Raw genomic sequence first — 24,492 nt, 5'->3', positions numbered from 1 at the left:
CTATAAAAGTAATATTAAATAAATTTTAGTAAATAAATTATATTAATCAATTAATAAAATAATAAAAATAAACTAATGATAAAGTATTTAATTATAAGTCTAACCCTTTATATTAAAATCAGACAAAAAGAAAGTTAATCAAAAATCAATATACCCTTTAAAAAAAAATGTATATGACATGACATGGGAAGGGTGTCACGAGGAAATGAAGTGGTAGGTGCTGGAGGAAGGACGGCCACCGCTAAGAAACAATTTATAAACGAGAAAGAAGAGTTTGGGAGGGGATCGGAAAGAAGAAGGAAGAAGGAAGGGGATACGGAGGAAGTAAACTTGAGTTACCAACGGAAGGAGAGCTGGTTGTTCTGAGGTTTCTGGGCACAGGGAAACAGTCTGCTTCAACTGAGAAGCTTACTGAACTGAGTAGCGAGGTTTTGCTCAGTTTGGCTGGGTGGTTTTGGTCTTTTGGTAAACGGGAGCGAATTGGAGGAGTTCTGAAACATTTTCATCCGCAGCAGACCAAGTAAGTACTTATCATTGAATCAAGCAATTAGTCATATGAAGTTTTGCATAAATTTAGAACAGAAATTTTTCTTAAAGTTTCATACTCTGTTTAGAATACATAGCTCTATAAAAACTCCTTACAATATTTACAGTTTAGTAAATCTTTATAGTTTCAGAAATGATTCTTTACATCAGCTCAGCCCTTACAAGATGGTAAACCAAATGCCCCCTCGGCTTCACAAATTAATATGATTGCTAACATGATGCAGTTTTACTTTGGTGCAGTATAATTTAACATGTTTCTATGGTATTGTATTTTAACAATGTCAAAACTAGGGAAAGTATTATCCACATATAGATTATTCACGTGCCTCCATTCTCTTTTTTCTCGGAGTATCTGATTGGAATATGTTTCTTAGTCTTGCCAAATATTTCCAGGATTCATTTTTCTGAAAAGGTCGTTTATATCGTAATTGCTTCATGTTGGCATCGAAATATCTTGATATTTACTAAACAAGAGCAAGCACAAGGCTTTAAAGATTTAGATTTCCTTCAAAATGATTTGGGGGTTTGGTCAAAAGTATAATGGATATTGCTAATAAAGTATGAACTACAGAAAGTGCTATTTATAAAGCGATCATTTACATTTGACTTAAAAGTATTCCTGCTGAGAATCTGATTGAATATTTTCCTTAGTCTCACCAAGTATGTTTGTTTGTTGTAGTTCTATCTAAAAGCAAGATTCCATTTTGAGAAGGATCAATATGCAGATCTGTTGCTTATTGCAGGGGTTGCCGGTGCAGTGTCACAGGTACTGTTCACAATAAGACCTTTTAGCCTTTTAGGGTCCACAAAAGCTTTTTTATTGGTAAATGGCACAAGCAAGAACTCCTTATTTTTAGAAAATCTGCCATTTGTTTTCTTCATGTAATACATGCAGGAATCTTATATAGGAAACTGACGTCTATATTGATGGTTTCAGTTGCTCATAATGCCCTTGTTGGCACGTCATCTTGGAGAGCACAAGCTCCTATGCATAGGGTTGTTTGCCGGCTTTGCACATGTATGCAAAATTCTTTACATTTTTGTCCGACTCTCATTTCTTGCAGGACTCTTCATTATTTGTTTCTGCCAAGTCATATCAAATGTTTGAAAATTTCTTGTTATTTGCAAACTGCTGCAGACTTTGTTATATGGCATTGCATGGTCCTCATGGGTACTCTCTCTCTCCCTCTCTCTCTCTCTCTCTATCTGAGTTTCTTAGTCACACACATGATATTTATGCATAAATTATTTAAAAAAATGGAGAGTATAATTTGGAAAAGAAGGGAAAAAATGTGTTGCATATATAAGAGAGAAGAAGTGACATTTGTGAAATTAAATCTCACTAGTTCATTGTTCCATCTGTAATAGACTAATAAGATATGTTGCTTTAGAGATGTTTTTTCTTGTCAAGAATGGAGAATGTGACATGGGGAAACATTCTTATTTTGTTAGGGTGTTCCTCTCTTCTTCTCGGGGATGGGCAGGCTATCCTGAACATCCCTTGACTGCCCTAGGAACACCAAGGACTATTGACCAATTTATTTATTTTTTCAATTAGACAATCAGTATTAGTTTTTTGTGGAATCATGAATGGCCTCTCTTTCTCTCTCTCTCTCTCTCTCTCTATATATATATATATATAACAATTTCTATGTTTTAGACTTTCATGTATTTATTGTTTATCTTTTACATAAAAATTATGTATTTTATGGCCATCCCCTATGTCAGCCTTTGTTAATTGGCCCCTTCCCCTCAGTGATGGGGACTCATTTCTATGTCCCTATTGTGTGGTTCAATCTTGACATTTTTGTATATAACCATACGCTTCTTTTACAACGAAATTTCAACAAGTAGGCATGAATGGACTCATGAATGGTGTATGTTTTATGTAGAGTTGTTCAATATGGTTATACATACCTATCTAACAATGTCAATGTTCTAGAATTTCATGTATTTATGGATTATTTTTCCCTAAATTTTATATATTTTAGGGCCATCCCCTATGTTGGCCTTGTTACCACACAATATAGCAGGGCCCTAAGGAAGGGAAACCTAAAGGACAACTACTAGACTAAGTGACAATAGTGGGACAATGACCCACTGTCACCTCAGCCAAGGTCCCCTATTCTTTATGAAATTTCACCGATGCAAGGAGTCCCGAAAGGAAAAGGATCACTTGGAATGAATAGGTCAATGCTTTAGATGTGAAGTGATTCCACTAAGCCCATTCAAGGAGAGACACAATAATAGTTCAAAGCTTCAAGGATGTTAAAGGATCTCCACGAAAGACCTAAGAAGAGATCAAGACCTAGGGTTTAAGATATGGAATGGTAATATATATTTCTAAGGTCAAGACTCCAGAAGATGAGGTAGGACCTCTCAAGAAGCCTTATGTGATGATTTGACACTTTAAAAGGCTCTTCGCTCCTCTTGAGAGACCTAATAAGGACTTGCACTAGACCTAGGGTTTAATGAATAAGCGTGGGAAGAAATGCTTCCAAGGTATTCACTAGGTCAAGGCAAGGGAGGAGAAAGGGTCTCTTATGATTTATTCCACTGAATACAAAGCTCATACAACCCTCAAGAAAGCCACCTATCCAAGGAAATACAAGCTAGGTTTCCCTTCTAGGGCACACCTAGGGCACAAGGATTTATGGATAAATCACCGTGAGAAATCAACCAAAATTGGAAATCCTCTAGACAAGACCTCAACGAAGAGTTTTGTCTGAATGAAATCCAAAAATTCATCCTCTATAGAATTTCGCTTGATGCCCTAGCTAGCTGTCCTACGAAAGGGGTTGAAAGTTTAAAGAAGAGAAAAGATGGATAAAAGGAGGATTGATCACCAAAATTTTTGGACCAGTGCCTAGTCCCTTGGGCTATGGAGTCTAGGATGATTCAAAATTGGCCAAAACCGTCTTTGAGGAGGCTAAAGATTGACGCCCTACAACCAACCTTTAACATTTACCCACTCAATATTTATGGCATTTCATGGAAGAAAATGAAAATCTCATCCACTAGGAACATTCATCAATTATCATGCAATGAGTAACATATGCAATTGCCAACAAACTTACTTTCCAAAATAATATTCAACAAATTAGGGCACAAAAGCATTAACTAGTTACAACAATTCCATACATTAAACATTATTCCAAGAAAATATATTCAACAAGAAGCACTTACAAAATGAAATTTGTGAAAATTCCTTGAAATGCAACAACTGGAAATAATTCTTTTAACTGGTAAATTAATTATGCAGTTTGTTATGTTTATAGCAAAATAACAAATTTTCCCACTGCAATTTCTTCACCATAAAAAATATTGCAGAAGAAAAAATAGGAACTGAGAAATGCTAGTACACACATAAAAATTGTAATTATTTTTGGACAATTGTCACCAGAAAAACCCAATGTGGGAAAATCAGTGCAATAGCTGAGGATTTTATTATTATGCAACAACGAAATTTTAAATACAATAAATATGTATGCCCAACTGGCTATCCAACCTGAGAGAAATACTGACAAAATCAACTGAGAGAATTTGCCCTCTTCCATGAGCAATCTCATCTCAATCTAGCCACTCGAATTGACTCTCCTACTGCCTCTGCGCATGCCTTGCGTCACCTCTGCACAGGCCTGAATCTCACTAGCTCAGAACTGCCTCCAATTATCTACTGACAAACTATTGCTGGTGTGTACGCCTCTAACTTGGCCCTCTGGAAACATTCCCGACCACTAGCACCTAAAACTGCCACTGCTCCAGCTACATCAAATGCCCTCTTTGAGGCTCTACGCAGGCCCTGCACTGCCTTCTGGAGAAATGATTCGGCCTCCTCTCTATGAATCTCCGGAACTAGAAAAATTCCTTCGGATCATAGTCTCTGCCTCTCTCTAGCTCTGCACCCCTTCTCTGGCTTGAACTCTGCTGCTGGATAACTCGAACTGCCTAAGGAACTCACACTGTGTGAAAATTTCTAAACAAAAATTCTATTACTGCAGTAACTAATTTATTTCGCCTACTTATTATTCCCAATAAGTTATTTATGAAATCCCTTCAGTAAACATTAAAATAAATTCTACTGCAGATATCACATCATTATACAGAAATAAATATATGCACAAGAATCAATCACATCAACATAGTTATTTTTGGATAATTGTCCTCGGAAAAACCCAATGCGGGAAAACTGGTGCAACAGAGGAGGGTTTTATTAATCTTCAGCAGTAATTGCTTTTACAGAAAAATTTACATAGACACTGGGAGAAAACACCTGAGACTTTTTCTCCGAGACTTTCTGACACCCTGGAGAGCTTCCTTTCTCTACTGCGCCAGCCTTGTGTCATTCTACGTGGCTCTGATCCCTCTCTGCATCATCCCTACGTCTCTCTGATCTGCGTCTCCCTCTGCGCTATCTCTCAGAGTCCCTGCGTCACTTCTTCTGAGCTCCTTGACTATTGCTAAGCCCCCCTCTTCCTCCACCCTACAACTCTCCCTCTGAAATCGATCTCCTTCTCTTTGAGAATTGATTTTCCTTGAGATACTGAGTATCTGCTGGTGTGTCTCCAAATGACCCTCAATTCTTCTCTTATACTTTTCTTGTTGACGAATCAACAACCGAGATTAAGTCTCTAATCAATGACTAAGATTAAAACAGACTTGATCCTCGTCTCTTAGAGGCTTCTCATCCTTATCTTTATTAATACCCATTAATATTTTTATTTTCTTAAGTTTAGACTTAGGAACCCATTAAAAATATTAATTATTTTAATAACTCCTCATCCGAATGGAATTTCTCAAAACGATTTGTAGGTCTTGGAGATCTCATGTGCCTTAGCCTCTCCACAAAGTTTCAAGACTAGAAAACCGTTCGATGCTGCAAAAACTAACAACAATATGATATATCCATTCACAAATCATGATGTAGCTCCAAAGAAGATTGAAATTTTAACTCCAAATATAAAATGCATGAAAGAATCTCCACTACGTCCAAGAGAGAAAGTGTGAGGCCTTTTACAAGAGAAGAATCCAAGTGATGATGATGAGTTCTAAAAAATGACTCTTTTCTATATATATGAGTCTCTTCTAATCAAATTAGCCTAATGAGCCTCCAAAATTATAAAATAATCTGCTAAGAACAAGCCTTGGTCACAAGCAGACCAAGTAGCTATCATAAGTTATGAAAAAGGCATCCACAAGTAAGCCGAATTGACGACGTCATGACGAAGAAGGGTCATTGGAGGGCCATGCCAAGTCCTCTAAGTTCCATGATGAGAGAGAGGGATCCAATAAAGATGAATTAGGGGATGACCCCTAATTTTCCATGTAAGTTATCATGTGGGGCCCCAAGCTAGGTTTGGGGCACATCCGCTGGTCTCATGGGTCTCCAAATAAAAGAAAACCCTGTACAATGCTCCAAATGAGGGCTCTGATGATGGTGCATGCTCTCCCATGCCTCAAGGGTGAGACAAACCTCCTTTAGGCCTTGGATCATTTGCCTCGATCAAGCTAAGTCGGTTGGTCATGCTAGTTCATGTGCATCATCTCACGAATAATGTGTTGGAAAATGTGTAACTAGGTTCTGTCTTCATAAATATGAAATGTACTTTTCATTCTTGTAAATTGTAAAATGAAAGAAAATTATTATTATTATTTTTGGAGCATGGGTTTCATGCTCAAGGTATTTTATTTTATAGGTCAAGCACCCATTGAGTGCTTCTAGGGTTTGTCCTAGGTCAAGAAGTCAAAAGAGTCATTCTCGTAAGTTGAAGATGTTGATTCTTGGTAGCATCGGATGCTCTTTAAGCCTCAAAATTTGTAGGGGAGGCTAGAACACATGTATTCCAGAATACCCAGTGATCGTTTTGGGAAATTCCACCCAGAGACAGTTTTATTAAAATAATTAATTATTTTTAATGGATGCCTAAGTCTAAACTTAGGAAATTAAAATAATTAAAGGGTATTAAGCTAAGTGGGCTTGATTGTGGGGAAAAACTCCACAGTTAAGCGATTCAATATGATTTGAGCCATTAATTAGAATTTAATCTGGGCGTTGATTATTCAACAAGAAGATTATAAGAGGGCATCAAAAGGAGAGTGGACAACTCCATACAATCCATGGAAGAATGGAGTAATGGAGCAGAAGAATAGAACAATTGTCGGGGCAACAAAGGCTATGTTATATGACCAGGCCTTGCCTAGATTCTTATGGGTAGAGGCATGCAACACAACGGTGTATATCCAAAATAGAACTCCTCATAGAGCATTGAGGAAGAAAATGCCTGAAGGGGTCTTCATAGGGAAGAATTCGGAGGTAAGTCAGCTTAGGATATTCGGAAGTGTGGCATATTGTCACATTCCAGACGAGAAGCGTAGTAAGCTGGATCAGACTGTAGAAAAGGGGTACCTTGTAGGGTACAGTGAGACGTCAAAAGCATACATAATCTACATTCCAAGCAGCAGGAAAATTGTAGTAAGACGAGATGCCAGCAGAAGATCAGTCAACAGATGTTCCATTAGTCCAACAGCAGCAAGGGCAGTAGGAAGGACAAGTAGGAGGACAGATATCAGGATTGAGTACCGTAAGAAGCACCAGTATTTCCTTAGGAGTAGGAGATCCAGGTAGTTCTCAGCAAGATGGAATAGCAGGAACAGGAGGAGGATTTGATTGAGCCTCCCACCACCAATGGTAGAACCAGCAGGGAAGTATGGCAGACGCTGAGGGATGCAGAGGAGTTTGTTGGAGCTCCTTGAACCGACAAGATGCAACATAGACAACCTGACAGGTACCAAGCCTTGGTAGCACATGTTGAAGAACCCTCTAGTTTTCAGGAAGCTGTACAACGTCAAGTTTGGTTGGATGCCATGGTAGAAAAGTACAGTTCTATCATGATGAATGATGTCTGGGAAGTGGTACCTAAACCAGAGGATAGATAAGTTGTAGGATCAAGGTGGATCTACAAGATCAAGTACGCTGCAAATGGCAGTATAGAAAAGTATAAGGCTAGGTTTGTGGCAAAAGGGTACACACAAAATGAAGGAATAAACTATGACGAGACCTTTGCCCTAGTAGCTAGATATACCTCTATCCCATCCGATATATCCCTAGCAACTCAAATGGGATGGGAGATTCACCAAATGGATGTCAAGACGACATTCTTGAATAGGGTGATAGAAGAAGAGGTGTATATAGAACAACTCAAAGGCTTCGAGACTCATGAAAAGAGAACTCATGTATGCAAGTTAAAGAAAGCCTTGTATGGTCTCAAGCAGGCACCCAGAGCATGGTATGGTCAGATTGATAGTTACTTGCAGCAGTTGGGATTCATCAAGAGTGATGTTGATTCCAATCTCTACTATCTAATGGTGGAGAATGAGCCACTTATTCTGGTATTATATGTAGACGATTTATTTCTAACATGGTCATGTGGGCTCATAAAGGACTGCAAGAAGAATCTTGAAGCAGAATTCGACATGAAATATATGGGGTTGATGCTTTATTTTCTAGGTTTGGAAGTTTGGCAGAAGAATGGGGAGATCTTCCTGGGGCAAGGAAGATATGCTATAGAGATTCTGAAGAGATTCAGAATGTAGGATTGCCGGCCCATGGCTACACCTATGATCACCAACTGGAAGAAAATGTATGCATCAGGAGACAAGGAAGTGGACCCCACCTTGTACAAACATCTCATTGGGTCACTCATGTCTCTGGTCAACACTAGGCCAAACATTTGTTTCACTGTCAACACCCTTAGTCAGTTCATGGTGGAACCAAATGTTGATTTGGAGTAGCATCGGATGTGCTCTAGGCCTCAAATTTTGTAGGGAGGCTTGGGGACATGTATTCCAAAGAACCTAGAAACAATTTATTAAAATAATTAATATTTTTTAATGGGACCCTAAGTCTAAACTTAGGAAATTAAAAATATTAATGGGTATTAATCTAATTGTGGTTGTAACTTCCAGAAGAAAACAAGGATCAAGCTAAAATGATCTTAGCCATTGATTAGCTTTTAATCTGGGCCGTTGAATGTCAATGAGAAGATTATTTAAGGGAGCTTGAGGGTCATTTGGAAAACACACTGAGAGATCAAGAGATCGAATTTCTGAAGTGAGAAGTTCTCAGGAGGAAGTTCTGATCGAGGAGATTTCTTGCAGTTGAGGGGCAGCGATAACATCCAGAGAGGGAGAGAGATTTTCTCAACCAGAGAATCATCATGAAAGAGAGACAAAGAGTGATCTAGCAGCTCTCACACAGAAGCTGACGCATGGCCACGCAGAGGGTGAGAGAGAGTTCGAAATTTTTTCTGGGCAAAGTAAGTTTTAGAAGCCGGGAGTCGGTGTGTGAGACCAGGAGGCTCAGAGTAGAGATTCCAGGCAGAAAATCGATTAGTAGGCTGGGTGACGCAGTGCCTAGAGGAGTTGACGCAGGGACTGCGTAGAGGCAACATAGGGCCTGCCAGAGGCACCTCATCTAGTGACCAAATCAGTCGGGATTTTTCTCAGTGATTGTGTGAGGTAATCTCACAAATCTTTCTGCCAGTATTTCTCTCTGTAACTGAATAACCCAAGAGGTATTCAAAGATGTATTCAAAATTTTCTACTGCTTAATAATAATAAACCCTCAGAGCTGCTACACCGGTTTTTCTGCACTAGGTTTTTTCCGGGGACGTGTCTAAAAATAATGGTGTCTATTGTGTTGTATTTTCTTTCTTGCTCAATCTCTTGTTTCCGCATGTAATTTAATTAAGTGAAGGCTGTAGTGTATGTATTACGATATTTGTTGTAGTAAACTATAAGTAATTTGTTTAAAGGAATTTAACAAATAGGAGTAATATCATCAGTTGTTGCAGTAAGGATTCTGATTGTGGAATTTTCACATGGTATCGGAGTTGCGGGTGGAACAAGAAGAGCAGAGCCGGTAGATCTAGCATTGGGCAGAAGAGGGAGATCGAAAAGCTGCAAGAGGCAGCGATTCGAAACCCCAGAGGGTTTGCGCAGTTTTAGCCAGAGGGCTGATTTTCGAGGTAGTCTCTCTCTGAGTGAGTCGACAAAGGAGGACTCCTAGTTCGAAATTTTGCTAGGACAGAGGGAGCAGCGCTGAAGCCTCAGTGTGAGGAGAGCTAGTGGGACACAAATTTTTTTGCAGGCAGTTTGTTGGGCAGAAAATCGTCAGAAGGGAGAGGAGAAGCACAGTTGAGGGAATTTCTTCCTCAGAGAATTTCAGCCAAGGAATTCGAATTCTCTAGAGCTGAGTAGCAGCAAGGGGCAGCAGTTTTACTAGCTCCAACAGGGAGTGCATAGGCTAGCCCAGTAGCAACACAAAGGAGAGAGGAGATTTTCGACATTTGTGATAGAAATGGCAACCAATGGCTTGAGGGATCAGGACAGGTTGGACGGAGCATCCAACTATGTCATCTGGAAGGCTAGAGTGTCATTCCTTCTAGATGAGCATTCCCTAAAACATATGTCGACAGCATGGTGGCTATCCCTGCAAATCCAAATCTGCTAAAGAATTACCGAACTAAAATGGCAAAGGCCAAGAGGATGATCCTGGATGGAGTAAAGGGTCACATGGTTTGTCGCGTTGCTAGCAGAGGGACTGCTAAGGAGATGTGGGATGCCTTGGCTACGTTATATCAGGGATCTTCCAAGCAGCGGAAGATGTACTTGGAGTAAAAGCTGAGATTTGCCCAAATGCACAAGGGGGAGTGTGTGGATCCATTCCTCACGAAGCTAAAGGAAACTCGTGATGAGTTGTCTGCTGCGAGGCATACACCTTAGGATTCAGAGTTGGTTAGATTGGCCCTCAATTCTGTCTTAGATGAGTGGCAAGTCTTTGTCCAGAGTATCCTGGGCAGAGTAACATTGCCGAATTGGGATGAGATGTGTGCAGCTGTAAAACAAGAGGAGTTGAGGAGAGACTTAGTCAAGATCAAGCTTGAAGGAAGCAACAACAATAGTGGTTCGAAGCCGAAGGAGGAGGATAATGAAACCCTTGCTTCGAAGGGACAACAGGAGTAGTGGAGACATAAGAAAGACGTCTCGAAGATCAAGTGTTTCAGGCGTGGTGAGATGGGTCACTACGCTACTCAGTGTCCTCTCAAAAAGAAGGACGAGGATGAGAAACACGATCCGAAGGCTGCGCCCGCGAAGATCAAAGAAGAGGAGTTCGCCATGAAAACCGAGATAGCTCTAGGAGGGAGGTGGGTTGATTTGGAGTTGTAGTTCAAAAGAGCTACAGATGGGCAGGATCCTTAAGGAGTCCACCTCTTGGATTAATATCTTGCTACGAGAGCCCAGTTTTGTAGTAGCAGGATGGACTAGTGTTGGATGGTGCTGAGGAGTGTCGGGGAGACAGTTGTAGTGGCTAGGAGTTCCAGAGACTGAACAACACAGAGCAGAGTTGGCAGCAGTGCAAATAGCACGAAGCAAAGGTCAACAATAGCGCAGTAGATTTAGAGGGTCAATGCAGAGACGTAGTAGTCAGGCTTCAACATTCACGTGGCATCATACTAAACACAATTAGTTCATCAATTTTGGATATTTTTCCGTTGCTGATAGAGTAGTAGCAACAGTTTGCAGTGCAGTAGCAATTGGAAGTGGCAGTGCTAGCAGCAGCACAGATGCAACACTTGAGAGGGAGTTGTAGTACGGATGAAGTGTTGACAGTGGCAGTGTCAGCAGCAGTAGAGTTGCAGCAGCAACGCAGTAGTTGGTGGACAACATGTTAGACATTAGCAACACAGAGGACGTTGCTTCAGAGTCAGAGCAGTATGCAACAATGTATATAGAGCACATTCCTCGCTAAGAGGGAGTGTTGATTTGGAGTATCATTGAATGTGCTCTAAGCCTCAAATTTTTGCAGGGAGGCCTCGACACATGTATTCCAAAGAACCTAGAAAGTGTTTCGGGAAATTCCACCCAGAAACAATTTTATTAAAATAATTAATATTTTTTAATGGGACCCTAAGTCTAAACTTAGGAAATTAAAAATATTAATGGGTATTAATCTAATTTTGGTTGTAACTTCTAGAAGAAGACAAGGATCAAAGCTAAAATGATCTTAGCCATTGCTTAGCTTTTAATCTGGGCTATTGAATGTCAACGAGAAGATTATTTAAGGGATCTTGAGGGTCATTTGGAAAACACATCGAGAGATCAAGAGATCAAATTTCTGAAGTGAGAAGTTCTCAGGAGGAAGTTTTGCTCGAGGATATTTCTTGCAGTTGAGGGGCAGGGATAACATCCGAAGAGAGAGATTTTCTCAGTCGGAGAATCATCAACAGAGAGAAGCAGAGAGTGATCCAACAACTCTCACACAGAAGCTGACGCAAGGCCACAAAGGGCGAAGCAGAGGTAGCGCAAAGGGTGAGAGAGAGTCCGAAATTTTGCTGGGCAGAGTCGGTTCTAGAAGCCGGGAGCTAGGGTGTGAGACCGGGAGGCTCAGAGCAGAGACTCCGAGCAAAAATCGATCAGTAGGCTTGGTGACGCAATGCCTAGAGGAGTTTATGCAGGGATTGCGTGACGATTGCACAGAGGCAGCGTAGGGCCTACCAAAGGCACCTCATCCAGTGACCGAATCGATCAGGATTTTTCTCAGTGATTGTGTGAGGTAATCTCACAAATCTTTCTGCTAGTATTTCTTTCTATAACTGAATAACCTGAGAGGTATTCAAAGATGTATTCAGATTGTGTTATTGCTTAATAATAATAAACCCTCAGAGCTGCTGCACCAGTTTTCCTGCATTGGGTTTTTCTCGGGGACATTTGTCCAAAAATAACTGTGTCTATTGTGTTGTATTTTCTTTCTTGCCCAGTCTCTTGTTTTTGCATATAATTTAATTAAGTAAGGCTACAGTGTATGTATTACGATATTTACTATAGGAAACTGCAAGTAATTTGTTTAAAGGAATTTAACAAATAGGACTAATATCATCAGTTGTTGCAGTAAGGATTCCTGTTGTGGAATTTTCACACTGAAAAGGGTACATTGGGCAGCAGCTAAGCACATTCTTAGATGTGTGTGGAACAATTGGATATGGGTTGAAATACACTTGAGCAGATGACGTCAGATTGAGCGGATTCACAGATGTAGATTGGGCAGGTAGTTTAGTAGACCGGAAAAGTACCTCCGGGTATTACTTCAGCATTGGAGCAAGAATGATCTCTTGGTGCAACAAGAAGCAAAAGTCGGTAGCTTTGAGCTCAGAAGAAGAAGAATATATGGCGGCTAAAACAACTACGTGCGAAGATATATGGCTTAGAAAATTGCATGTGAGTTTGTTTAGGAAGAGGATGGAAGCAACCAGTGTTTACTGTGATAATCAGAGTTGTATCAAACTCTCTGAGAATCCAGTATTTCATGATCAGTCGAAACACATTGATATCAGATGTCACTTTATCAGAGACTGTGTTCAGTGTGGGGCAGTACAACTGCAGTATGTCCCCACAGGAGATCAAGTAGCAGACGTACTCACAAAGGCTCTAGGAAGAGCTAAGGTCATCCAGTTTAGGGAGCAGATGGGTATGGTAGAGAACCTGTTTCAATAGCAGAAACAAATGGCTTCTTAGTTGCAGTAGCAGCATATGAGAGCGGGTTGCAGTGCAGATGCAATAGTTGGCAGCAGTATGCAGGGACAAAAGCAACACAGATGCAACATTTGTGCAGTAGTTGGTGGATAGTGATGTCAGACATCAACAACACAGAGGGAGATGATACAGAGTCAGGGTGATGCTTCAGCAAGTTGCATTACTAGAGCACACTCCTAGTAGCAAGAGGGAGTGTTGATTTCTAGTAGCATCAGATATGCTCTAAGCCTCACAATTTGCAAGGAGGCTAGGACACATGTATTCCAAAATACCTAGAAATTGTTTTGGGAAATTCCACCCAGAGACAGTTTTATTAAAATAATAAATTATTTTACATGGATGCCTAAGTCTAAACTTAGGAAATTAAAATAATTAAAGGGTATTAATAAAACTGGGTGTGAATCTTCTAGAAAAAGACGGAGATCGAGTCAATATGATCTGAGCCATTGATTAGAATTTAATTTGGGCTGTTGATTATTCAACGAGAAGATTATAAGGACTTTGATGGGCATTTGGAAAACACACTAGGCAGATACTTAGTTGCCCAAATAGATTGATTTTCTCACTGGCTGAAGTTTGGCAAGAGGAAATCGATTCAGAGGGTGACTTGTAGGTGAGAGAGAGAGGGTATCAGAAATAATCGAGAGTGCAGGAAACGCCAGGAAGAGACAACACAGAAGAGGGACGCAAATCACCCATGCAGAGGCAGGGATGCATGGACAGCGCAGTCACTGCACAGAGGGTGACGCAGTGTGGCTAGCGTGAGGGCAACAGGTCCTCTTAGGGCTAGAAATTCACTATGGAGTGGAGAAATTTGTTTGTAAAATTCCTCTCAGTGATTCTTCTTCTATTCTTATATTTGTAGATTGTACATGAGATTTTGCTGGAAAAATAATAAAATAAACCCTCATCTGCTGCATTGGTTTTCCCACATTGGGTTTTTCCAGGGACAATTGTCCTAGAATAACTGTGTTAATGTGTTATTGTTGTGCTAGTATTTTCCTTACATTCATTTTATTTTGATATTTTCCGTAGACAACTGCAAATAATTTGTTTCAGTAAACTAACAAATAGAAGAAATATTATCAGTTGCTACAGTAGGATTTGGAATTTCCAGATTTTCACAGAAGACCCCTTCGGGCACATTGTAACTTGTAAAGAAAATAACTTTTGTCCTTAAAAGTGTCAAAATACCCTCCAAGATCAAGTCGGCCTAGCGGCTGCCAAGTTGTCCTAATTTGAGGAGCCCATATAAAGGAGGAAACTCAGCCTCCTTGGAGCACATTCATCTCTCACTCATTCAAGCGAAGGAAGAAGAGGAAGAAGGAAGCGAAGAAGGAAGAGGATGAAGAAGACTTGGTTTTGGGATATTTCTCTCTCACACGTGCAAAGGAAGGCTAGGGTTTCTGTAGCAGATCTAGGGTTTTCCTCTACAAGTTCGATCTTGAAGAAGAGAAGGCAAGAAGGTCAAGCAAAGGTCACAAGAAGCCATCCTCAAGCTCCAGAAGTCAGAGAAAGCCAAGTGAAGGTATAAGGAAGTCCTGGGAGGCTAAAATAAGCTCACATGTGTGGCAGCAGCAACTGCAGAAGGGCCAAAAATTTCAGGTTTGCAGTGGAGGCCGAAATTCTGCAGCTGGAGGTTGAAGTTGTGCTACTAGAAGAGATTTGACTAGGTTTGACTTGGACAAGGAAAGCACATCATCCAAAAAGGTTGGACTTGGTCTTGAAGGGTATTGGTCTTGGTCTAAAGGTCTTGGAATTCGTCAATTGAAGAATCTATAAGGAAGAGAAGAGATTTTTGGGTTTTCCTCTCAAGTGGAGAGGTTTTGGCCCTGGATTGCAGCCTATATTTTGTGTTCTTGTTCTTCTCGTTTTTGGTAGCTATTTGATGATACACAAACATAATAATAATAATAATAAGTGAAGCTAATAAGTAAGATAAGTAAAAAGGCATCACAAAAAGTTATCAAAGAAAGAGAAATCACTCTAATCTTTGCTCTTTAGATTTCTCAACATGGTATCAGAGCTAAGGTTGGCTAAGGGCATTATGAAGATCTCTACTACATTGAAGAAGTTTCTCAAGAAGTGTTCAAAGGTATCAAGCCATCTCAAGAAAGGTATCAAGGAAGCATAGAATCTTGTATTTACTCCAAAGAAGGAAGTGACCAAGGGAAAGGATGAAGGACTCTTCTCGGCACTCATTGGCACATTTGGGAGATCGATAATGGTGCATCGTGACACCTGACTGGTCATCGCAAGCAACTAAAGGCATTTCCAAAAGGAAAATCTTCTTACTCCGTAGAACTTGGAGATAATAAAAGCTACCTCATAAGAGGAATTGGATCAACCTCAATAGAACTGGAAATGGAGGCAATACTCATCTCAAGTTTCAACAACATCCTATTTGTTCCAGGTTTGCATAAGAATTTAGTCTCCATTTCAAGTTTAGAAGATAAAGGTGATAGAGTGGCTTTCATTGATGGAAAATTTGTAGTATGGACTTAAAACTCAAGCATAGAAAATGCAAATGTGATTGGCATTCATGAAGGAAGACTTTACAGGTTGATATCTCCTCTTGCTCAAGCCTTGGTTCACATTGAAATCAACCCATGTGAGATTTGGCATAGAAGATTTGGTCATATCCATTTCAAAATCCTTCCAACTCTAAGTTCAATAGTAGATGGAATTCCCTAACTAAAATAAGATCACGAAGGAGTATGCAAAGGATGTGCATTATGTAAAAACACCAAGAGACCATTTAGAAGCATTGCTTCACGATCAAAAGAAATCTTGGATCTTATTCAATTCGATGTCTGTGGTCCTATGAGTCCTCAATCACTTGGAGGTCATCTATATTACGTCACATTCATAGATGATCATTCAAGGAAGACTTGAGTTTACTTAATGAAATCCAAGGATGAAGTATTTACAAAATTTCAAGAATTCAACGCTGAAGTAGAGAACCTTACAAAAAGAAGAATCAAGATATTGAGATTCGATAATGGAGGAGAATATACATCCAAGGAAATCGTAGCTTTCTGTAAGGAGTCTAGGATTAAGATGGAGTTGATAGTCACATATAATCTCGAACAAAATGGAGTTGCATAATGAAAGAACCGATCCATTGAAGGAAGTGTAAAAGAAATGTTACATGATCAAGACTTACCGAAATTTTTGTGGGGTGAAGGTACAAAGACAGTTGTATACATACAAAATCGAAGTCCCCATAGGTCACTAGATAACAAAACTCCTGAAGAAGTATTCACTGGGAAGAAACCTACCATAGATCATCTCCGAATTTTTGGTTGTCCTGTCTATATTCATATACCTAAGGACAAAAGAAAGAAGTTGGATCCATCAGGCATGAAGGGAACATTTGTTGGCTATAGTAACTCCTCTAAGGCCTATAGGATCTACATAAAGGAAGGACACCGAATAGAAGTCAGTCGAGATGTGATATTTGACGAAAGTATTGCATTCAAGAAATCAAAGGATCTCCCTATGGACTCTGATGATGAAGAACTTCCAGTATTTGAAGAAGAAGTTATTAGGGAAGAAGAAGAATCAAATCATGAAGATGAAGGTCCCAGTGAACCTATACAACCTGTGGTTATCCACAAAACTAGAAAGAGACCTAACTAGTTGAAGTCTACACTACTTGATGTAGAAGGTCATGGAGCAACTCAAGGCACATTTAGGGAGAGCAAGAAGCCAAAATGATACTCTGGGTATGCAGCCTACATGACAAAACTAATAGAAGCAGAGCCATCCACTTTTGAAGAAGTTGTCAATCACCAAGAATGGAAGGATGCCATGAATGAAGAATATCAATCTATAATGAAGAATGGAGTTTGGGAGATCGTACCTAGGCCTGAAGACAAATTTGTGGTAACTTCCAAATTGATCTACAAGATCAAACATGCAGCAGATGGAAGTATTGATAAATATAAGGCAAGATTTGTGGCTAGGGGCTTCTCTCAACAAGAAGGCATCGACTATGAAGAGACATTTGCTCCGACAACAAGGTATACAACTATACGTTCATTGGTCTCTTTGGTAGCATCGATGGGATGGAGCATCCACCAAATGGATGTCAAGACTGCATTCCTGAATGGCACAATTGATGAGGAAGTTTATATATGTTAACATATGAAACTGCAGTGAAATTCCACTTTGGACATCTCTCCTGATGATAATGATTGCATTGAATTCCTCTTTTCGAAAGGACCAAAATCGACTTAAAGATCACTCAAATTGGATAAGGGAAAGTGTACTTATGAAGAAAATCCTACATGTGCACATTTGACAAAGTTGACCCTAAAGCAAAGTGGACACCCTTGGAAGGCTATAAATACAAGTGACCTCTACCTTATTTTGAGACCATCATGAGACACTATTATATTTTGGTTTTTGGTTTGTATAGGTCTGAGGCTCGTCCATGGAGGAACAGGTTCGCTCTGAGGTGAAATTCCAAGGTTTGAAGCTCACATCTCAGTTTTAGGGTTTTGGTCCATAGTCGCAGGCACAACATATGACAAAGTCGACCATAATCGCTTGGATAAAAGCTCATCCATGTGACTGGAGCCTTCCAATTGCACAGACAACTCTCCATCCATGCAACTGGGTGTTAGGGTTTCAGAATCGTAGTTGCTCGCTTCCCTTAGACCAGATCCGACCCCAGTCGTTCGCATGCCAGGCTTAAGGGTGCGATTAGGTTGCTATAGTCGCTCGCATGAATCCTCCTCTGTGCGACCGAGACTTAAGTGATAGAATCTCAGTTGTCCGAAGATTTTGCTCAGTGATCGTAGGGTTTAACTATTGACTGCAGACAATGACAGTTGATTACAGACTTTAAAATCAGATTTTTGAGTATAAGTTTTGTTGGGTTCATTTATGGATGTTGTAGTTGTTTTTGCTGGTTAGTTGCATAGATGAAGATATGGATCATTGTACTCTCTTTTGCTGAATCATTTGATGACAATCTAAGAAGAAGAAGAATTTGAAAGGGTTTTCCCCATAGTGGGTTTTGCCCTGGTCTCCGACCAATCTTGGTGTCTCTATGTGTGAATGCTTTTCTTCTATTGTTCCTTTATGTTCCGCTGCATTGATGATGATGATATTGTTCTTTCTATATAGTTGCATATGTTGCTGAATAATGATGTAAATCTGAATAATGTTATGATGTTATGGGGTGAACTTAATGTGTTAATGAAGAAATGCAATTATCAAAGCAAAGAACAATATAGCCCTATGAAAAATTAACATGGTATCAGAGCTGGGTTGAAGAAAATTCATGGAGATCACCCCTATGATGACACCATTGATGGATGCAAGAAGAGGATGGTGGAGACCTAAAAGAATTATAGGGTTTGAAGATAACCTTAGGCAATTTGTGTATTAGGTTTTGATGGATATTATGAGGTTAGGGTTTGAGAGAAACCCTGGTTTATGGAAAAGATATGAGATATGAAACCTAGCATGGTCAATGTGAAGATGCTCAAGCACTTGTGACAGATTTGATGAAGCCCTAAATGGGATAGTCTCTAGTAGGCCTGGTTGTTGATAAAGTTGGTTTAAATAGTGAAGGCAACATTATTATATGTACAATGGACAGTGATGGCTCTTGAAGGTTGGTTCAATAGGGAGATGATCACCTCTCATTGAAGATAAGTACTGTAGATTTATGATGCTTTTCTATGTCTTTACTTTTGTTTAAACTTATAGATCTGATTATTGTTTTGACTATTACTTGTGCTTCCTGCATATATATTTGAGTATTTTGGATGTTTCTAACCTCCTTGATGAGATGTAATAAGAGGATCATTTGAGACGAAGGAAAGAAAAGCTAGAGCTGGAAAAGGTAAAGAGGCGCCTGATGAAAAGATGACAAAGGGTTACACGCTACCTATGTCAAATGAAAAGATGCACAGGTATTTGAATACTGCAAGGTATGCATGGTATATTGTTTCAATGTTATGTTTCATCTGTAATATTGGATGGCAAGGTAAGCCCTATGATATGATGAGAATGTCTCTTTCTCAAATGGTTCATGCATATGGAAGTTTGGATTCATGGTTCTTATGATGAAATGGTTCACTTGATATTGAACAAGTATCTTACCTCTTAGACATGATGAACTTCTTGACCCTATGAAGCTACTTAATATTGAGTTTTGATATATTGGCTAACATCTATCATTTTTGGATATCTTGATCCCATGAAAAAGGCTAGGTCCTTGATTCTAATAAATGGTAACTTGATGCTATTGATATTGTTTGTGAAAAGAATGATAGCCATGATGATAGAAGTGTAACAATGAGATTGATATTCAGGATCTTTTGTTGATCATGGTTATGCTTTGATGTGCTTAGTAATTATGACATATGGTAAAATTTAATGCCTTGACTTGATGGATTGAGTTATGTGACAAAGAAGTAATGTTGTGATCATGATTCTTGAAGTATGCTCCTATTAGCTATTTGACACTAACCCTTGATGAAATATTGATGTCATGATGTCATGGTGAAGTAGTTGATGCTAACATATATGACCATGATGAATATGTGGATATAGTTTGACTTTATGATCTAACAGATATGCTGATGCATGACAGTATTATAGTCAGGTTGATGACTTGAATGAAGATGACTGAAGTGGCTTCCCATTCAGAGGGAGAATCTCTCCATAAGATCCTTACTCCTATTACCATTGGCATTATATGTATATTCTTTATTGTTGAAGTATGATTTATGGGCATGAATAGACAAACATCTGACACTGTTTATTTGTAGCAAAGTTTTGATATGAGAAGAGAGAGTTTTCCCTTACTGTAACCCTCAGTCGCACGGAAGCAGGGTTATAGGTGCAACTGTAGCCTTTCAGGCACACGAAAGTAAGGTCAAGGGTGAGATTGTAGCCTCCCAACTGCTTGCAGGGAAGGCCTATGGGTGCGATTATGTCTGTTGGACACAAGAATGAAGTTCTATGTATAAAATCAGAAGTACACCTGAAAGATGTTAGGCCTACAGATGTGGAGCAAACAATAGAAAGATTTGTGAGCAGGAAAGTTTGAATGTTTACTATAATATGAATATATAGACTAAACTTGTGTTTGCAGGTGACCAGGACATGCATATAGATATGTCATTATGTTTGAAGTTTGTGCTACAAGAGTTTGACATGATTTGGTTGTTTAATATAGATAAGAAGTGTTTGGAGTTTTGACATGATGCTTGATAATGACTTAGAACTTTGACTTGATGTTGAGATATGTTTTGGACTATAGATCTCACTATGATAGAGAATTTGGGATTTGACCTGATGACTAATGATTTGATTTGACGACTGATGATTTTCCTTGATGACAATGCTATGTGGGCATAGTGACTTTCAGTGACTAATATTGGTATTTGATAATGGTTTTGTATTGGCCTCCTCGTTCTTAGCACATTGGTTGAAGTATTGATAGTTGTGATTCAGTGTGAAGTAATCTGACAATGAATGGATGGAACCTGCATAACTTATTCTTGGTGTATGCATTTGCATCTAGTGACTTATATTATGATCATGAGGATGACTTGATGAAATTTGGATTGATATTGTTTGATAAATGACAACTTGTTGGCATGATAATAGATGAATTCATGACTTGATGAGAGGTCTTCCTGTCACCTGGTCTAAAGAATCTGATATTGGTTATGATCTGGCATCTAAACTTTGATAAGCTGACTTAGTTGATTTGATTGCACAATATTGATTTATGTAAGGCTGAGCATGTTGGTTTGGTAAAGTGTTATGTTTGCAGATAGCATTGTATGTTGCAAGATCCCCAATCTTGATGTGTCCGCATTGACAATTATCTGGTGAAGCCAGGATGATGTGTTGATCCAAAAATCTACTTTAGAAGTGTTCCAAGGTGTGATTTTTGGTTTTGATTTTATATGTTGACGGTTTACTGTTGACAGGTAATGATCCTCTGATAATCTGAGTAAGAGGAAGATGTCTTTTGAAGCTCAAAATAATGAATCATGACATGGTGAATTGATTTGTGAAGTTTGGAAAAGAAAATTTATATTGCGAAGCTATTTGTTGGAAAGTGGTAATGCAAATCCTTGGACACTTCGATTGAATTTCAAGAAATTGAAGAGATATTGTTGAACTTGACTTGGCAACCGACAGTTGATTGAAGCATTGATGCTCTGTTTTGAACATTTGTCCCTATATATATATGATGTGCATAGAACTTGGATGAATTCATGATTGAGCCACTTCATATACATTGAGTTGATTCCTAACATCCTTCAAAATACTTGCATGGAATGATCAATTTTTGATCTGAGATATTCATTCTATGATATGTGACTACTTGGATGTATTGATGATGATTAGGATCGTTATTGATGAGATGAGCACATTTGGATGCTGCCTTAGTATGAGATCTGCCATGATATCTTGGATGAGAGGTCCATAGCACGACCGAGGTTGAGTACGATGTTGCTAGCATGGCTAGCTATGAGGTAGGATGAAGAAGCTCCTTAGAGAGCCGTCTGAACAGGATCTGGATATGACATGGATACATTATGATGACAAAAATTGGGAACCGATTAGTAGAGAATCCCGCATATAGATGGGACTGAGATACCTTCATATATTGAGATAGTGCTGCTATACAAGACAAGCTCAAGCTTGTGGTTGACACCTCCTTGAGAGGGAGGATGAATATGGTATCCTTTTTTGTGATATATATATGATTGTTTATGTTCTAATATGATATTTGATGTAATGACTTGCATGGACAGGAGACTAATGCTATTGCTACATGATGATCAAGCTGATATTTGATATGAACATAATGATATGATAGAGAGCATCGCTAATCGAGGACACTAAGCCAACTCTTCCTCCCCTGTTTAAGCTCCCAGGGTGTGGAATTGAGATGGAGGGCTCCTGGGGTTGAGGGAACTCTGGACAATAGGGTATCACCCCTATCTGTTACCCACAGGGTTGAAGATGCTGCTCCCCTATCTTCATAGAGTGAGGGATGTTGCTCCCCTATCTTGGTCTTTGCAGAGTATACCCCAGTTGGCATCATACCCACAAGCTGGGCTTGTTGGGAATACCGCTCCCTGTTTGGCCAACGAGTTGAGAGTGTACTTGGGGTGTACAACCTAAGTCGATTATGATGCAGGTGTTCTACCACATGACTGCTTAGAGTCATTGATGGGAAGATCAGCAGGCAATAGGATTGGGTTGAGATTTTCTCCCCTATGCGATTCCAAGTTGAGAATGAGCTCCCTGATGTGATTCCAGGGTTGAGATGTGCTCCCCTGTGTGTTTGGATATCCTATTGCTCAATATGGGGTCGTAGTAGTAGCTCCCCCATGAGATTCCGGGTTGAGATATGCTCCCTGATGTGGTTCTAGGTTGAGATGTGCTCCCTAATGATATGCTCTCTGATGATGATGCGGGTCGTAGATTTAACTCCCCGCCGATATCTCTGTGTAGTAGCCCGATGAATAGAGGGTGGTAGCTTAGGCTCCCCTCCGATGACAAATTCTTCTTCTTTTAGATTCGATAATATTCAACATATGAGTAGGGACAATCAAGAGATAAGAAGGAATGAGCAAGAGATGAATTGAGATGATCAGTGATGATACGAAATGATGAGATACTTGATGACAGGATACACATGACATGATGCAGGTGGAATTCTCCCTAGTTGAGAGGGAGTGTTAAAATATGCAACTGTAGTCAAATTCCACTTTGGACAACTCACCTGATGGAGATAATGATTGCATTGAATTCCTCTTTTCTAGAGGACCAAAATCAACCTAAAGATCACTCAAATCAGATAAGGGAAAGTGTACTTATGAAGAAAAGCCCACATGTGCACATTTGACAAGGTCAGCCCTAAAGCAAAGTGGACACCCTTGGAAGGCTATAAATACAAGTGACATCTACCTCATTTGGATACCATCATGAGACACTCTAATATCATGGTTATTGGCTCACACAGGTCTGAGGCTCATCCGCAGAGGAATAGGTTTGCTCTGAGGTGAAATTACAGGGTCTAAAGCTCGCATCTCAGTTTTAGGGTTTTGGGCCACAGTCACAGGCACAACAAAGGATGAAGTCGACCATAACCCCTCACACAAAAGCTCATCCGTGCGCTAGAGCCTTCCAATCTCACGGACAACTCTCCATCCACGTGACTGGGAGTTAGGGTTTTAGAATCGCAGTCGGTCGCTTCCCTCAGACCAGATTTGACCCCAGTTGCTCACATGCCAAGATTAAGGGCGTGATTGGGCTGCTATAGTCGCTCGCATGACTCCTCCTTCGTGCGACTGAGACTTAAATGATGGAATCTCAGTTGTTCGAAGATTTCGCTCAGTGACCGCAAGGTTCGACAATTGATTGTAGATAGTGACAGTTCATTACAAACTTCAGAATCAGATTTTTGAGTATAAGCTTTGTTGGGTTCATTTATGGATGTTGTAGTTGTTTTTATTGGTTAGTTGCATAGATGAAGATATAAGTTATTGTACTCTCTTTTGTTGAATCATTTGATGACAATCTAAGAAGAAGAAGAATTTGAAAGCATTTTCCCCATAGTGGGTTTTGCCTTGGTCTCTGACCAATCCTGGTGTCTCTATGTGTGAACGTTTTTCTTCTATTGTTCCTTTATGTTCCGCTGCATTGATGATGATGATATTGTTCTTTCTATATAGTTGCATATGTTGCTGAATAATGATGTAAATCTAAATAATGTTATGATGTTATGGGGTGAACTTAATGTGTTAATGAAGAAATGCAATCTTCAAAGAAAAGAGCAATATAGCCCTATGAAAAATTAACAATATAGAACAACCTTTGGGATTTGAAGTTAAAGATAGAAAGGTATATGTGTGCAAATTGAAGAAGGAATTATATGGCCTCAAGCAAGCACCAAGGGCATAATATGATAGGATGGATGCATACCTTCAGATATTAGGCTTCACAAAGAGTTTTGTTGATCCAAACCTTTATATCAAGGTGGTGAAGGGAGAGTTGGTAATCATTCTTCTGTATGCGGATGACCTTCTCTTGACAGATGTGGATGGTCAAAATCAAGAATGTAAGAAGCAACTAGCAGCAAAATTTGATATGAAGGATCTAGGGCTGATGCACTACTATTTGGGACTAAAAGTCCGGCAAGGACCCGATGAGATCCATCTAGGTCAAGGGAAGTATGTGATCAAGATGTTGAAGAAGTTTGACATGATGGATTGCAAACCAATGAAAACCCCAATGATCACAAATTTGAAAAGACTAAGGAGTTCTGAATCGAGCCCTGTGGATCCTTCCAAGTATAGACAA

At 39.6% G+C, this 24,492-nt stretch overlaps 1 protein-coding gene across 1 annotated transcript in view; it reads left to right on the top strand.

Annotated features, from left to right (window-relative positions):
• The window catches only part of LOC149219092 (uncharacterized), a 259,733-nt gene that overhangs the window by 120,839 nt on the left and 114,402 nt on the right, over positions 1-24,492 (top strand). The window contains 3 exon segments of the mRNA XM_089384255.1: positions 1,226-1,312; positions 1,484-1,564; positions 1,685-1,717. Coding sequence (XP_089240381.1) covers positions 1,226-1,312; positions 1,484-1,564; positions 1,685-1,717 — 201 coding nt within the window.

This window comes from Pinus tabuliformis, chromosome Q, assembly GCF_031772625.1.
Source record: "Pinus tabuliformis cultivar Carrire ecotype Pingquan chromosome Q, CPIR1, whole genome shotgun sequence".
NCBI classification, from domain to species: Eukaryota; Viridiplantae; Streptophyta; class Pinopsida; order Pinales; family Pinaceae; genus Pinus; species Pinus tabuliformis.
The sequence above is the reverse complement of the archived record's forward strand: the minus strand, read 5'-3'. Positions and strand labels throughout refer to the sequence as shown.